This window comes from Fundulus heteroclitus, chromosome 2 (genome assembly GCF_011125445.2).
Source record: "Fundulus heteroclitus isolate FHET01 chromosome 2, MU-UCD_Fhet_4.1, whole genome shotgun sequence".
NCBI classification, from domain to species: Eukaryota; Metazoa; Chordata; class Actinopteri; order Cyprinodontiformes; family Fundulidae; genus Fundulus; species Fundulus heteroclitus.
In genome coordinates this window covers 4,155,922-4,171,827 of record NC_046362.1, presented here as the reverse complement: position 1 = coordinate 4,171,827, position 15,906 = coordinate 4,155,922, and the positions used below count along the sequence as shown (strand labels likewise).

The 15,906-nt window shown below is 39.6% G+C and overlaps 1 protein-coding gene across 1 annotated transcript; it reads right to left on the bottom strand.

Moving 5' to 3' along the window:
* Positions 1 to 329: 329 nt before the first annotated feature.
* cpa5 (carboxypeptidase A5) lies at positions 330 to 8,548 on the bottom strand. Its single transcript, XM_012863627.3, has 11 exons — positions 8,434 to 8,548; positions 5,936 to 6,017; positions 5,681 to 5,815; positions 5,486 to 5,590; positions 5,265 to 5,366; positions 4,317 to 4,418; positions 3,994 to 4,104; positions 3,806 to 3,896; positions 2,709 to 2,908; positions 851 to 935; positions 330 to 646 (listed from the first exon to the last, which is right to left on the bottom strand). The coding sequence occupies exons 1-11, from the start codon at positions 8,496 to 8,498 to the stop codon at positions 459 to 461; spliced, it is 1,266 nt and encodes a 421-aa protein (XP_012719081.1). The 5' UTR covers positions 8,499 to 8,548; the 3' UTR covers positions 330 to 458.
* Between the last annotated feature and the right edge of the window lie 7,358 nt (positions 8,549 to 15,906).

The following is a 15,906-nucleotide window of genomic DNA, read 5'->3' as shown; positions in this document are numbered from 1 at the left end:
AAAAAGCTTTTTGCCTGTGATCATTCGCAGAAATGTTACTTTAGTAAACCAGGATCCAACACCAGGTTGTTTCAATACCATCTAGTTTCAAGTCATTTGACACAAAACCAGTATTTGTTTGAACATTTCCAAACTGCATTTTCTCACAACTTCATGGTCCTAAAGATGATGGATTTCATGGTTTGGAAACATAATGATAAACAAGGAAGTTCCATTATCCACTGAAGGTTATTTTTTTTAACAAACCATACTGTATAAAATGAATGTTAACATAAACTCAAAATATTCAAAACCATTTAAAAATGCATTGGGAAGAACCACAGCTTTGGTTTTTCATTGTTCTTTTTTAGCTATTATGTTTATTATTTTTGCATTCTGGTAAGATTTTATGTTTTATTCTCAAAGGAAAAACACAGCCATAAGTTGGGATTCATTCTGTCTAAAAACAAACAGACAGATTAATATGGGTTCTTGTAAGCATGATCCATAATGGCCATCAGAGCCAGCCACGTCTCCTCAGCTGTGGGGACGATCTCCCTGGCTGGCAGGAGGAAGCCGTAGTAACCGGTGTCCCTCAGCTCAAAGGTGTAGGAGTACTTGATGCCCTGCTCATACGTCCAGTCAATAGTGTTACCACTGGCTTGGTCTAGGAGTAAAACAAAGATGTCAAGCCAATAAAGTCAAAGAAACAAATTAAAATCCATGAAGATTGGCTTCAAAGTGTACAATTTCCTTTGGTCTCTTTTAAAATATCTGTAATATACTGTTTATACGTTTGACCAAAAAAAAGTTATTAATTTGACCATGATAAAAGCAATCTGTATATTTTGGCAGTAATGCTAAAACTTACAGATGGTGTTGATGATGCTGCCATATCTGTAGCGAGTACCATACAGGGAGGCCAGGTCAGTGATCGCTTTCTGAGCCAGTGCATGCTGCAAATAGAGATTGTTTGTCATTGTTCTGTAATCAAGAGTCTTTGTTGTTTTTATGTAACCATAATGAAATTTTGGTGAGATGCCAGCTCAGAATTCACATACAACACACAGACACAAATGAAAGCACCCATGAAGAAGTGAAGATCTGTGCAATTTGCATGAAAGTACTAAACAAACACTTCCCGAGAAGCTAAAAATTGTGCAAATAGTCATTAGCATCTGATGAAAAGGAAATGTTGAAGTTAAAAAAACAAGTAACACAGCAAGCAATTTACACAACTATGTAAAAAAAAAAGTGCAATTTGCGTGTACCTCCAGTCGGTCGAGGCAGATGGCCATTCACGTTGATTCTGCTAGAGGTTTTTCCTTCCCGTTAAAGGGGATTTTTCCTCTCCACTGTTACTTTATGCTTGCACAGTATGAGAGATTGCTGCAAAGCCATCGACAATGCAGACTAATGTTCTTGTGGCCCTACGCTCTTTCAGGAAGAGTAAATGCTGCTTGTCAAGATTTAATGCAATCTACTGGGTTTCCCTAGATAGGAATTTTTTTGACCAATCTGTATGATTTGATTTATTTTGACTTTGTAAAGTGTCTTGAGATGACATGTATCATGAATTGGCGCTCTACAAATAAATTTTAATTGAAAAATTGAATGAACGTACCAAACAAACACTCCCTGAGAAGCTAAAGGCGTGCATTAGTTAGTCATCAGTTAGTAATCATAGTGCTATAGGATTATTGTCTGCTATAAACTTTTCTCAGATTACCATCAACCTTTTCAAAATCCTGTTACATATTCTGCAGACAAGACCCTCCACACCTAATGATGAAAATGTGATTGCAAAAAGTTTTAAAATAAGGTCATGTTTTTTACACTACTGATGATAAGCACATTTGTAACTAAGCACAAGGATGCAACATACAGAGAGAGAAGTCTATTACTCTATATACAATATCTATATGTTGATTTGACCCTATATATTGAAATAACATCCTGCTAAAATCTCATTTTCAGTTTAGGTGATAGAGTTCAAAACAATTTTATTTAAAATCTCCTGGTATTTTAAAGAGTTAATGATCCAGAAGGGTGTTTAGAAGCAGGACAGGCGCATAGCTCCACATCGCCTCTACCTAGCTTAACCAGTGTGATATTCACATATTCATCCATTGTCTCCCATCAGACTGACCTGAGGTCTTTGTCAAAAAAAAAACTCAACCCTACTCTCATCTGAGCAGTCAGTTGCAGTTAAAATCCAGTCGAGTGTAGCAACCCCCACATGTTTATATACTTGTGATGGTAGGACAGAGAAGGCTTTATTATTGGCATGAATTATAAAGTTAGCATGTGTATTGCATCGGTTGTTGCTACTCTGTGGTGGTGAGATAACTTTGAGCCCACATTCTGTATTGTCCTTTATAGTTTCAGTTTATTAACATTTTAATTATTGCCTCATCCCTAAATAGGGGCAGGTTTAGAAAAAAATACATCAGTAGTTATAGGAATTGTTTGGGTGTCAATAAATATACTGCACTAGTTAAACAGATAGATAAAGGAGAGATTTCCCCTACATTGAATAAAAAAATTATGGTTTAACAAATTGTATTTTAGATTAAAAAAAAAAAAACAACTACGAAAAAACAACTGTTGTGAATTATGCCACTGCAATACAAGTTGGATTGTTCCAGAGCCCACAAATGACCCTACAGGGTAATTTAAATCACTCCACTGTGATTAATGATAAAACCATCAGAGAGGGGTTTTCGTACCAACTCAGCCTGGTCTTTCGCAGCAGTCTTGGTGTAGCCATAGGGGTACATGAGCATCTGAGAGTAGGCATGGATGGAGATGAAGGCCTTGATGTTGCCGTGTGACTGCACAAAGTCCACAATGGACTTAACCTCAGACTCGGAGTGAGCGCTGGGTCCACGGTAGGTCTCAGAGCAGGGGTAACTGCTGGCACCGGGTTCTATGAAAGTATAAAAGTAAAAAAAAAAAGACACCTTAAAGGAGTAATAAGCTAAATTTCAATATTTTAGATTTTAGAAAGAACTCAAAAATAATATGTAAAGAACTAAAGGCAATATTTCAGATGGACTATGGTACGATGTCACACCACAGCTCTCTGCGTTGTTCTCCAGTCTCTTGTTTACATAGCCGGGCCAGACTGTGTGTGTACAAGCACACACATGCATATACATGCGTGTGAACAGCTGCCACTCAGGGATTAGCCCCTCCCTGCCCTAAAATACCACCGTCAGAGCAGCGCGTTGAAACAACATGGCAGAGAGCTCCCCCCCCAGCAGATGAAAACGTTCTCTTGTTAATAGCATAAATAAAGTTATGAGTTACTTACTTCTGCACTTGAAATATTCCTCTCAAAGGTGAGGCTGTTTTGCTGTGTTTTTATCCATTACAGACATAGTAGGCGATGAGTAAGAAGGGAAGGAGGGGCTGGGTTGCTGCTTGAAGTGAGTTATAGAGAGGCGCGGCTTGTTACACATTTGTTTTGGTCTACAGGCAGTGCTCAAGAACTACCTAGTGGTAAAATAATGTTTATTGCCCCTTTAAGTATTAAATTGCAGTATAACAAGTGTACCTAATAAAATGGCCAGAGAGTCACACTACAGCATTTTTCAGCAGCCCCTATGTCCAAAACACTCTTTTTTGGTACCCCCTAGTGGTAGCATTGACAAATACCCTGTGGCAGCCATTTAGTTGTGAATAAATTGCAAAAAGGGAAAACTGTAAATCTAATTCCTTACTGAAGAATATAGTACTTGTATGCATTTCATCAAACTAAACAAGTTCCAGCATTCTTACATTATTGGAAATTATGAGATGGCTCAAGAAAGGAAGAAGTTACCTCCAAAACCAGCATTCCAGTTTCTGTTAGGATCAACGCCATAGCAGGAATATCCAGGATTGGGCTTCCTTGTCTTTCGCCACATGCGGTTCTGAAAACATGGATATTTTCAGTTTTAGGACTTTTAAACAAGAGGCTATGACCGCAGGTTCTCTCAAGATTCCCTGTTAAAAAATGCCTTGGCTTACAGAGGTATGGGTAAGGTAGTAGCCATCAGGGTTGGTTGCAATCTCCAGGAAGATGTCCATGTTGTTCAGGATGGCGGTGAGAGCAGCGTCTTTTCCATAATCGGTCACAATCTAGTGGCAAAAGTGAGGGAAACACTGTCAAAGAAAACGCTGACATTTAAGTAAAGCACTCAGGGAACAGTGGTGACAATTCAATTCAATTCAATTCAATTTTATTTATATAGCGCCAAATCATGAAACATGTCATCTCAAGGCACTTTACAAAGTCAAGTTCAATCATATTATACAGATTGGGTCAGATTATACAGACAAGAATGAAGCACCTTCTTGGCGAACCAGAGGGCACTGGCCTGAGTGACCCACTCTCTGGAGTGGATTCCAGTGTCGATCCAGATGGCCGGACGGTTGCTTCCACCAGTGCTGAACTAAAGATAGGGAGAGTGAGAGAAGCAGTCATGGCTACGTGTTTTGAAAATTAACAGAATGTAACAAAAAAAAAAATCCTTGCAAAAGTATTATTACCCTTTGACTTTTCCCCTCATTGTGTCACATTACACCAACAAACTTCTTTGTAATTAAATATGGATTTGTGACAGACCAACAAAAGGTAGAACACCTGTTTAACTTCGATTTTACGATAAGGTGGCAAGATGGAAGCTTTTGACTTAGCTTTCACCTTCCACTCTTCTATAAAGGTCAGAGTTCCAGAGTGTTTGACTCTGAGATTAGGTGGACGGACATCTCTTGGTAAGTTTGTGGTATTGCGAAACCTTTTCCAGATTCAGACAACTAAATCAGACTAAAATAAAAACACTTTTTTTCTCCCTGAATTCTTCACAACTTTCTCCTTGACCTGTTGGCAGTGTCTCTGATTCTTCATGATGTAGTTTGTAATGCTCTCTAACAAATTTCCGAAAAGCTGGAATTATAGTAAGAAAAGGGCAAGAACAACCTTTTTTGTCCAAAAAATACAGGCTTTCTAATTCCTTCTAAACGTGACAACAGCACCCCCTGCTGTTTGGTCTGTACCTGCAGTTAATAGGAGAACTAGGATGATGTCTGTACTGTAGATTAATAATACTAATAAACTCCTAAAAAAGCATAAAACGTAATGTAACTGATGTTTGTATTCAGTATTAATGGATTGATATTATTTAGCTATATTTTCAGCTCTTTCTATTTCTGTACAAGCACTATTACTTCCCATTCTGGCAACCTTACATGAAGCGATGTTAAACGTGTTTAGTTAGATCCTCTAAAGAGTTGCTTACCTTCAGCACATTAAGAGGACGGCCCTCGTAGCTCTGACCAATCACTATCTTGCTGACAAAGTTGGGATTCTCAGCCACCAGCATGTCTTGGAAACTGTAGATCTGAAAGAACGGCAAAGCTTTGTGTCTCCATGTATCAGCTCAAAACACTAAGCACTGGCTCATCTGGATGATGAGCCCCTAAGTGCATGTTAGAAAGCAGAACAAATGTGTGTACTAACTTCACTGAGGGTATGATAATTGCTGTAATCGAAGCTGTCAGTGTTCCTTGGCTCAGCAACACGAGCAGCAGACTCCATCTGTTGCTTCTCCACATCCAAGATTGCCTTATAGAACAATTACAACTTATACTTGTGCTGCGTTTTGACGAAAGCGGCAAAGAAGCTACAGATATAGGCAACATCAAGGCCTTATACCTGGATATCTTCAATCATGACAGAGTATTCCAGGTCGTGGCTCTCCAGGTAACTCTTGAAAGACTGAAGGGTGTGAGGGGGAACTCTGACGTCTACAGGGAAAGACACACCTGTCACCCCCATCCAGACGTCCAGCTGAAATAAACACAAATAAAACTCTAAACGTGGTACAAATCCTGCATGAAGAAGGATAATTTCCTGTTTACTCTTCACTAAGAATATGTGTTTAACTAGTATTAGTGGGTTATAGTTAACCTCAAACTCCGTCATCTCCTCCAGGTTCTTAAGAAGAGACAGCTGGGCCTCATTTTTTGGGACAATTCGAAGCACCTGATGTCTGCAAATGAGAGTGAAAATATCTAAAAACTTTCTGTTGAGACAGCTGAGGTTTACCTTTCCAAATGGGTTTCATCAGCTCAAAGCAATGCCTCAGAAAAAAAAACATTATTAACATACTTTTAGTCCAGACATTATTTTAAGTCAAATGTGAAAGCAGAAGTTCACATACTTGGACAGAGTTCCAGGGAATTGGCTTTCTCCCCAGAGAGAAATATTTCAAAACATAGGCTGAAAAGAAACATTTGATTTTGTGTTAAACACTGAGTATGAGCTTAAAAGCATTAAAGCATGCCACTGAAACACTGTTTTGAATCTTTTTAAACTGTTAACTGAAACATTACTTGTTTAAGGTTGTGGTCCTACATTTCTTTATCACCCTTTATTATGCTGCTTCAATGTATTTTCTCTGTTTTTCTTTTGTTATGTTCTATTCATGTTCAGCACTTCAAATTGTATTGTCCCTGAAATACCAAGTAGCCCCCGAGGGCGACAGGTGGTGCCCACAAGCCTGTTCTGAAAAAAATACAATCCACAAGTGAGCTGCATCTAAAATTTTATTTTATTCCATTAATCCTCCTGTTAATTCACACTTTTTATATAGATTAAAAATTAAAATATCTATAACAAAGCATGGAAAATGTGTTTATTTTACATAATGTTAAGGTGAACTCTGACTCTTCTAGTTCAAATGTCAGTACTGGTAGCCCTTTGTATAAAAAAATAGCTTTTTTCATCCAGCTTATCCTATGAAAAAATCACCAGCTGCAGAGGGCACACAGAACCCTGAACTCAATTGCAGCATTAGTCTGAAAAGCTGGTAGCGACTTAGAAATAAAATAGCAAAATGCCTAAAGAGTGATTGTCATCATGAACGCTGAACAGCGGTGTTCCCCAGGGTATCATTATAGGCCCATTGCTTTGAAATCCACCTTATAGCAGTAAATGAAGCATATGGGATAGTTTAAAGGAGCTATAAGAAATACTGACACCTTCTGGCTCAAACCAGTACAACAGCTTGCCAATCACAACAATTTAATATGCTGTATTTAAACTGTTGTGAATTTTCACTGACACAGGATAGGTAGATGCTGTTGTATTCTGTTCTATTTATTATCTGCTTCTCTTACTGGCTTCCATGTTAGCAGGCTGCTGCTCTTTTGCCAAGATAATATACCAAATACTGCACTCTGTTTTGGGAATCCTGGGAACTCTCATATGATTGGCTCAGGAACCAGGAAGTAAACACTCTGAACCGAAGTCGTTGTACTGTACCTCTAGACTGTACCTCTAGATTTGAAATGAGAAAAACGTGTCTGAGACATGGAGAGGACCGATTGTTTATAGAGAATGTTACTTCCATCCCAGGTGACAAATGAGAATGATTTAGGGTGATTATACAGTAAATATCTTTCTTATAGCTCCTTTAAAAAGCTCCTTTTGATGATAAAGCAGTTTTAACAGTCCTCGGTCTGAGTCAACATTAAGACCTGTTTTGGTTCCAAACCATCTGAATGTAAAAACTGTATCATTCTTACATTTAAATCAGTCATAAACTGTTGTATTCCTGTTTAAAAAAAAACAATGAAATTTGATGTTTGTTTGACCACAACTGGGTACTGGGACATTAATGCACCTTCCTGCAGACGCCTGTTGTTTTATGGAAGTATTTGTAGCATTTTGCTTGACTTGAAAGTTCGCCTTTAGATGATGAGTTTAGGGATTCACTCTGAATGCATCCATCCATCCATTTTCTAACACGCTTATCCCTTGTGGGGTCGCGCGGGGTGCTGGTGCCTATCTCCAGCTGTCAAAGGTCGAGAGGCGGGGTACACCCTGGACAGGTCGCCTGTCGCAACACAGAGACAGACAGAACAAACAACCATTCTCGCACACACACCTAAGGAAACTTTTAGAGAGGCCTATTAATCTAACAGTCATGTTTTTGGACTGTGGGAGGAAGCCGGAGTACCCAGAGAGAACCCACGCATGCACAGGGGAGAACATGCAAACTCCATGCAGAAAGACCCAGGGTAGGCCAAGGGTAGGACCTTCTTGCTACCCACTGCACCACTGTGCAACCCACACTGAAAGCATATAGATTCTATTTTTTTCGATAGTTTTCATTATTGTTTCCATTTCTATTCCTATACCTAAGTCACCAAAATCAAAATAAATTGTACACTATATGAATGTCCTTAAAATCAGAACATTAGCTTGTATTTTTCTAAGATTTCATTAATGTAAATAGATGCCATTAGAATCAATGCTTAGAACTGTTAGTGATGTTAAAGAGTTGAAGTCCTCATATTACTTCTGACAGTAAATACATACACCGCATGCTGTGAAGACTTCAGAAAATGTCTTCAGACAAATATCATGAGCAGCATCAAGAGGTTTCATCATGTCCCACTTACCCCTCAAACGTCTCTTTGGCGAGAACGGCAACAAACAGTGCGGTGAATGCGATCAGTCCCCTCATCGTGACCAACTGAGTAAACCGCGTCAGGCCAAAGCCAGTCTTTTATGGCCTGGTGTGTGCAGTCATGTGTGCATACCTCGACCTTGCTGCGTGGGAGAGAAGTGTCACCGGCTGCTCCCATTCCCAAGCCTGCCTAGAGATACTCCACCAAATGTTAAACTCTTAAACAGAACAAGCACTTTTCTGATTTTTGAGAAATAAATCAGAAATTGTTTTCGTTCTTTTTTTCTTTTTTTTGAAAATTATTAAAGATCATTCCTAACAAATTGAAAGGGAGTTTTTTTTCTGTTTACTGAACAGTGAGAAGTTTTATTAACTTTTAATTTCTTATCTTTTCAGCCTTTTATTTGCATTCATGCTGACATTCCTTTGGAATATCTTTGGCATTACCATGTTAATGTTTCACATTGTTAGATGTCCAGATAACTTCAGCAGTTATGAGAAGTGGAAGAACACCTGACTGGCAACAATAGGGCTAACCAGTCCTTGTGCATTTCTGTTTGCCTCAAAGGGTTGGTCTGAACGTAACAGACTTATCTGTAGGTCAAAACAGAATGATGGTGCTCAATGCGTAACCATGCATATACAAGGTCTGTCTCAGCTTCCTCCTACTTAAGAGACAGCGGCTGGCGTGTTGGCCCGCTGGCGCATTGGCAGCCCTCGGGTTTGGGTCGGGTTTCCGGGTGGGTGCCGGCCCATTACTGGTGGCTGCTTCGCGGGGCCTGGCCCCCCAGGGCTCGGCCGGGGCCCCCGCTGGGGGGCGGGGCGCCCCTCGGGCCTCTGGTCCTCGGGGCCCATGGCCGGGACCACTTCAGCGTAGCTGGCTTCTGGCAGAGCCCACGGGCTTTACCCCGCGGCTCCTGGGCGCGTCGGCATTGCGGTGGCTGGGGGATTTCCTCGGGGTCGTCTCTCCTCTTTCCCTGGGGGGGTTGCGGATTTCCTGTGTTGGCCCCTCTTGTGGGCCCTGCTTTGGGGGCCCCTTTGGGAGTCCGGGGTGTTTATTTTAGTCCACCTGCCTCGATGCTCGGGGAAAGCGGGCCTTTGGTTCTTCACAACCACTATTGAGTAATTTTCATCTGGATAAATTTCACATACACAAGTGCACTCTCACAAACACCCACAGGTGCTGGGTTCCAGGTTCTAAGTGTTCACTTCTATACAGAAAGCCCGCAATTTATTTCTTTGTTTTTTTCTTACTTTCTTTTCTCAGGTATCACATTATACATGTCAGTTTAAATAATAATACATATGATTTAGCAATGGCATCAAGGTGTTACTCTATTGTATCTGTTACATACACTATGTCTGTTGGTTGTGCTGTTCTTTTTACATCTGTCTTTTCAGGTGATCATTGCTAGACAGGGCACTGGGAGAAAGAAAAAAAAAGACCGCGGCAATGCTCACATCCTCATTAATCACAACTGCCTGAGAACACTGAGCTTTAAATAGTATGCTAATAGCAAAAACGTACATCCAGTAAGAACCAGTTAACTGTTTTCAAGTGCATAACTTACGGCTTGTTTTTGAGTCTGTTTATATTTCGATCATAAAACGAAATCATAAACAGAACTCAACGTGTGCTTTTAGAGTTCTTGACATTAGAGTAGAGAATGATGAAGATTCATTAGGACCATTTATTGTAGCTCTTGTTATGACTCCTACACAGTACGGAAGATCTTATCACTCAAGAAAATGTCAAGATTTATGTATTGTAAAAAATAAAGTAATAATCACAATCTTCACACTTCAATTGTTCAAGTGTTCCAATAAAATAACTTTATTTCAAGTGAAATTAAGTTATTTTATTGGAAGGATTTACTAATGTAACCCATGATTAACCAATTACTAATCATACTTATCATGATTATGATTATCCTCCTGATGATGATTAATTCCAACACAAAACATTGGATCATGAAATTGAAAATCCAATTGAAAACAAAATGGCACAGAGTTAACTTTTTATAGGCTGAGTTTTGTCTGTACCACAGATGAACAAAGGTAGAACAAGATTAAACTTTGATGTAACCTTGAAGATTAAATTATTTGGTGGCCAAACCACTATCTGAATCATAAACAAGTGGATCAGTCTTGTTTCGATCGGGCTTTCTTGTTGGTGCTGGTTCTGCTTCTCCCTTAGTGTGACTCTGTACTCAGAGTTAGCAACTCCACCAGAGCAGAGAGCCTTTGCCACGTTGCGTTCCATAGAATTTGAGAACAATGAATTCTTCTTTTTTAAACCCTATTGGTTCCATTTTCAGACAAAGTTCCAAAACAAACAATACAATTACTGTTTGAAAAGTACTCCCTTAAGGTCTGAGAGTGGACTGTCATAACCTAAGGGGGGGGGGTATGAATACTGAGTCCCATGTTAGATCCATATTTACAATATAAAAGTAAATGGAATAACTCATGAATTACTATTGGTTCATTTCAAAAACTTAATGAGCAACAAATTAAGACCCTTCACTTCAGAAAGTACTTTAGAAATATTTTGACCAGCATAATCAGATACAGATAACATGCTGAGGATGGAGCAAAAAAGCAGTGTATGTGGACAGAACTGAACGCATTGTGACATGTGGCTTAAATGAGGATCAGGACACAGGGCGGAATTAAAGAGAACCCCACACATCTTTGCTGAGTTCAGCAACTTGTAAACCACACCCATTTGGTCCTGCAAACCCTTCTGCATGATCTAAAAGTGGACACTTTCCTAGATCTCAGTGGATTGACATGTGATGGGAAAGGACAAAGGGATCTATAATTGGGGATTTATTTTTATTGTAAAACCATGCTCTGAAATTTTTAGCATATATTTACAAGTATTTTAACAAACAGCTCATCACTTTAAACTTTAAAAAATAAGCACATTTGTAAAAAAAAAAATAATTAACACCAAGTAGCTGGTAACAATCCCGTGCTTTCCGTTGACCTTGGAATGCAAATTGCTTATGTAGATGTCTTTATATATAAATAATAAAACAATAACCATCTGGCTTTGAGAATCCTTGACATCTTTTTCAAATATATAATGTCACAGGTCAGCTCTCGCATATTTTTTTTTTCTTGCAGAAGCTTTGTTACACAATCAAGCTGATAAGCTACAATATGTAAAGAGTGTGATGGAAAACAGCTGCAGGATTCACAAGGATTTACTGAGAAGCCGAGAGTGTTCTTGGTCCCCGTCCATGTGCACAGCTGAAAACAACAGCAAGCTCCTACCTGCTCGATCAAACAATGCTGAAGGCATTGGCCTTGTTCGCAGAGCTTCCATGAGACAGATGAAGCTAACTTCTGTTTTATTTGCAGCATAAGATGACATAACACTCTTTGTTCTGAAAGAATTATGAAGTTAGAGGAACACTGAGATCAGAATTCACTCACTCAACACTTTCAACCTGAGAAAATCCTGAAATCCAGGAAATCGTTGGTGCCCTGCAGTCCACGCCGACTCATTCTGCAGCTGCTATCCTTAGGCTGATAAGAAGGGATTAATTTTAGACGTTACCACATTATAGGTTATCTCACTGAAGCGCGTGCTTTCTGACTGAAAGTCACACATGGTAACCATGACCATTATATTGTCACCACCAGCTGTTCATTTGTCTTTTTTTAACAGGATTTTATGTTTGTATAATACATAAAACCAGATGTGCCATATTACATTTTTCTCGATGGTTAAAGGTTAAATGTTTTGTTTGAAACCTACAAAGAAATGAACATTCAAGCAAGAAATCTTTGATACAAACGCTGACATATGAGTTGTTTCTTGTGTGAAATATCAATAGCCAAAAATAAAGTAGAACATAAAAAAAATCAATAAAAAAAATCGATATCAATAGAATGCAGTTAATGCAATTCACCATTGCAACGGGAGGAAACGAAAAGCCTCAAATGTATATTTCTCACCAATGGAATTATGACGGCATAGAGATAATATCACAACATAATTAATGAAAAAGCAATACTGTTGCTGCGCCAAAAGAATCAAAGTTAGCAGCAGAAGATTGCTGAACAAGTCGACGTGTGAGTGTTATTTGACAAATAGTTAAAGTTGTATTCCTGACAATACAATAATTCACTTTGCAAAAAAGTGTGGATGTGTTGCCACATTGATTTACATGTCTAGGTGCACAAAAAATACATTCCAGCAAATCAGGATGAAATATAAAAATACAGTTTAATCAGTTAAGGTCCATTTATAAGTTATATAACCTTAACCAACTAAATTCAACATATGCAATTACTTGTGTAGTGAAGTGTGAGTTATTGAAATAACTTATATTTTCATTTATCCTTTCGCCAGCTCTAGCTCTAACCCACCCATCCATCTTAAACAGTTGGGGAGACTGATTTTCTTGTAAGTGTTCAATTTGTGGCATCCTCACTTTCATATTAATTGTATAACATTAATAACGGTTCGATATCATGCCTTTTAAGTCTTCCAAAGTCAACTATGTGCATATATATGATTAAATATTGCCATTAGTAATATGTAGTATTCATCTGTTATGAAATATTAGTTGGTTTGTGGTGCTATTTTTCCAGCCTGGAAGAAAGACGCTTGCCTTCGCTGCAACGCCGCCTCTCCCCATGTGGGGTCGCCCTAGAGCCATTACAGGATGGTATCAAAAGGAGCAGCTGCTGTGTATATTACGTGCTAAAAGAGCCACTTTGTCTCAACTTTGAGCAGAAATGATCACACTCTGCCTCACATTACCACTCGTTGGGTGTGTTGTTTTCTGGGAAGTGGCAGCGAGGTTAAGGTAGGTACTTCCTGGATGGGGCAGGTGATGACTTCTCTACATAGACCAGACAGATATAGTTGTGCACCACCAAAACCTCCCCTAGGCACAACACCCTCTGATCAAAAGCAGATGTTTGCCAACTTCCACAGCAGTAAACACGTGTTATTGGTCCTTGGTATGGACCACAAATACACCATTCAGGAAAACTAGAAATGTCCCACAGATCCTTCTCCGGGGGGCCTCAAGCGTGGCGAACACCTGGACTCTAAACTAGTCTTTGAATCAGACAGTATCTTCTCCATCTCTAACCAGGCTCCAGGAACACACTTTGATGCTTTCACACAGGGAAATACATTATCCGTGTCTTGTTTGGGATCAGTAAAGCTCTGGAAACGCTCTGATATTTGTCAAATCACCTGACACCATGGCAACATTCCAAGGCTGCATTCAGATCATTCACATAATTCTTCTAATGTACAGATCTGTTTAACTGTCCTCAACTTTAAAGTTTTTCTTCTGACATTGAACCACTCCATTCCTCACACCTGACTGAAAGCCATCAGTGATAGAGTTGCTTGTGACACACACCCAACCTCTTGAATGCTCTCCCCATCTAGAGCTGCAACGCATCATCCCTGGACCTGTCACAGGCAGGAAAACTACCTGTGGCTGGTTATTCCTCTGTACTTTATGAATAATCCCCTCAGTGGTGCATTTTCAGAAAACATCAAAACAACATAATTTGGTATGTTTCACGACACATAACAGACACTAAAAAGAGGAGGCTGTGAATAAAGTGAAAGTGCTTTACAAAAACATTCAAAAGTATTCATGTTGCACACTTTAGTTTATTTTGGGAGGATTTCATGTGATACAACAGCACAAAATGACTAAAGAGGAAATAAAATGACAAATTAATTTCTGTCTTATTTGTTTAACAAGGGAAAATCTGAGAAGTCTTGGCTACATTTATATTCAGCACCTGAATATAAATGTGGCCTACAATACTGGAACCACCTTTTGAGGTGGACCCAGAGGACCCAGAATTCAGCTAGACAACAAATCAGATGGTATAAGAAAACAGTTTATTGAGAGATTAACTGCTGTGAGTTGCAGGTGAATGCCCGCATCAAGGACAGAAACCACTTCTCACTCGCCGAGGGCTGGCTGGGGGGGGTGAGCACAGACTCCTGTTCGTAAGGTTTGTTGCTGGAGATGCCCTATGAGATCGGAAGTCCGGTCAGGGAGGTTCGCAGGGTTTTATCCCTGGGCCTGGCAGATGCTTGGTGGTCAGTAGACGAGCAAAGGGTAAATCTAGGAACAGTCCAAATCAGAATCCAGGGGCGAGTCAGGGCACAGATACAGGTCAGCAATCCAGACAGCACAATAATCAAGTCCAACGGGCTAGGCAGGCTCAGAGGGTCAGAAGACAGAAACAGGTCGGGAAGCAGGCTAGCAGGCAGACAGGATTTAGGATGCTGGTTTAAACTCACCGGTGGCTTGTAATAATTTGGCACTAGTGACTGGTCTGAGGACTGGTTATATAGTGAGAGCTGCTGGTGGATCTGATGAGGGTTGACGACAAACGGGGTGGAGCTAAACAGGTGTGTCAGGTGAAGGATCAGACCAGCACTAGTGCCGATATCATGACACCTTTAAGTGCAATTACAGCTGCAAGTCTTTTGGATCATGGCTCTACCAGCTCGACGGACATTTTGACACTTTCATCTTGGCAAAATAGCATAAACTCAGTCAGATTGGACCAGCCTTTATGTTGTTGCAGAGGAAAGGCATCTCTATAGCATGATGCTGCCAGCACCATGTGTAATAGTGGGGTGGTGTGTTTTAAAGTGATGTGCCGTGATACTTTCATGCCAAATGATGTTTTACATGTAAGCTCAATTTTAGTCTCACCTGACCAGAGCACATGTGTCACATGTTTGATGTGTCCTGTCCTTGGCCCATGGCAAACTGCACATAATACTTATGAACTTCTTTCAACACTGGCTATTTGCCTGCATCGCTTACCTAAATGCTAACTTTTTGGAGTGCACAACTAATGTCTAACCTAGTGGAGGATGATAATTCAGTAACGATTTATATCGATCCATAGACATGTGGTGTGATAGAAAAAAAAGGGGTAAATAAAAAGTTCAATACAACAACAGTTTTTCTTCCTTTTGCATTCTAGACAATCAAGTAGGTTACTACTCCAATCATGACAACCAATCACAAACGCAGACCCAGGAACGCTCTGTCACTAAGCCAAGCCCCTTCAAAGAATTCAGAGAGGGCTTGTTCTTCTTTTTCTTTTTTTAAGTTGAATTTGGTAAAAAGCTGGTTGAATAAAGAGTTGACTTTGAATTCAGTGTTTTGAGTTCTTATCTAAAAATTAAGTAACAGATTAAAATGGCAGGCGCTGCACTTAAAAATATATGTTTTGAACTTTTTAAATAATTTTCTATATCTATTAATATGATTTCTATTTCATCGATATGCCTTTTTATTTATATCGTCTAGCCCTATCCTATTACAACTTATACCATCTGATCTTTGGATTGCTACACCTCTTCCAAAGTTACATCCTGGCTGCTGCTCTGAATAATGCTCCCCTGCCTGACTTGTCAAATTAGGTGGACAGCCATCTCCTGGTAGGC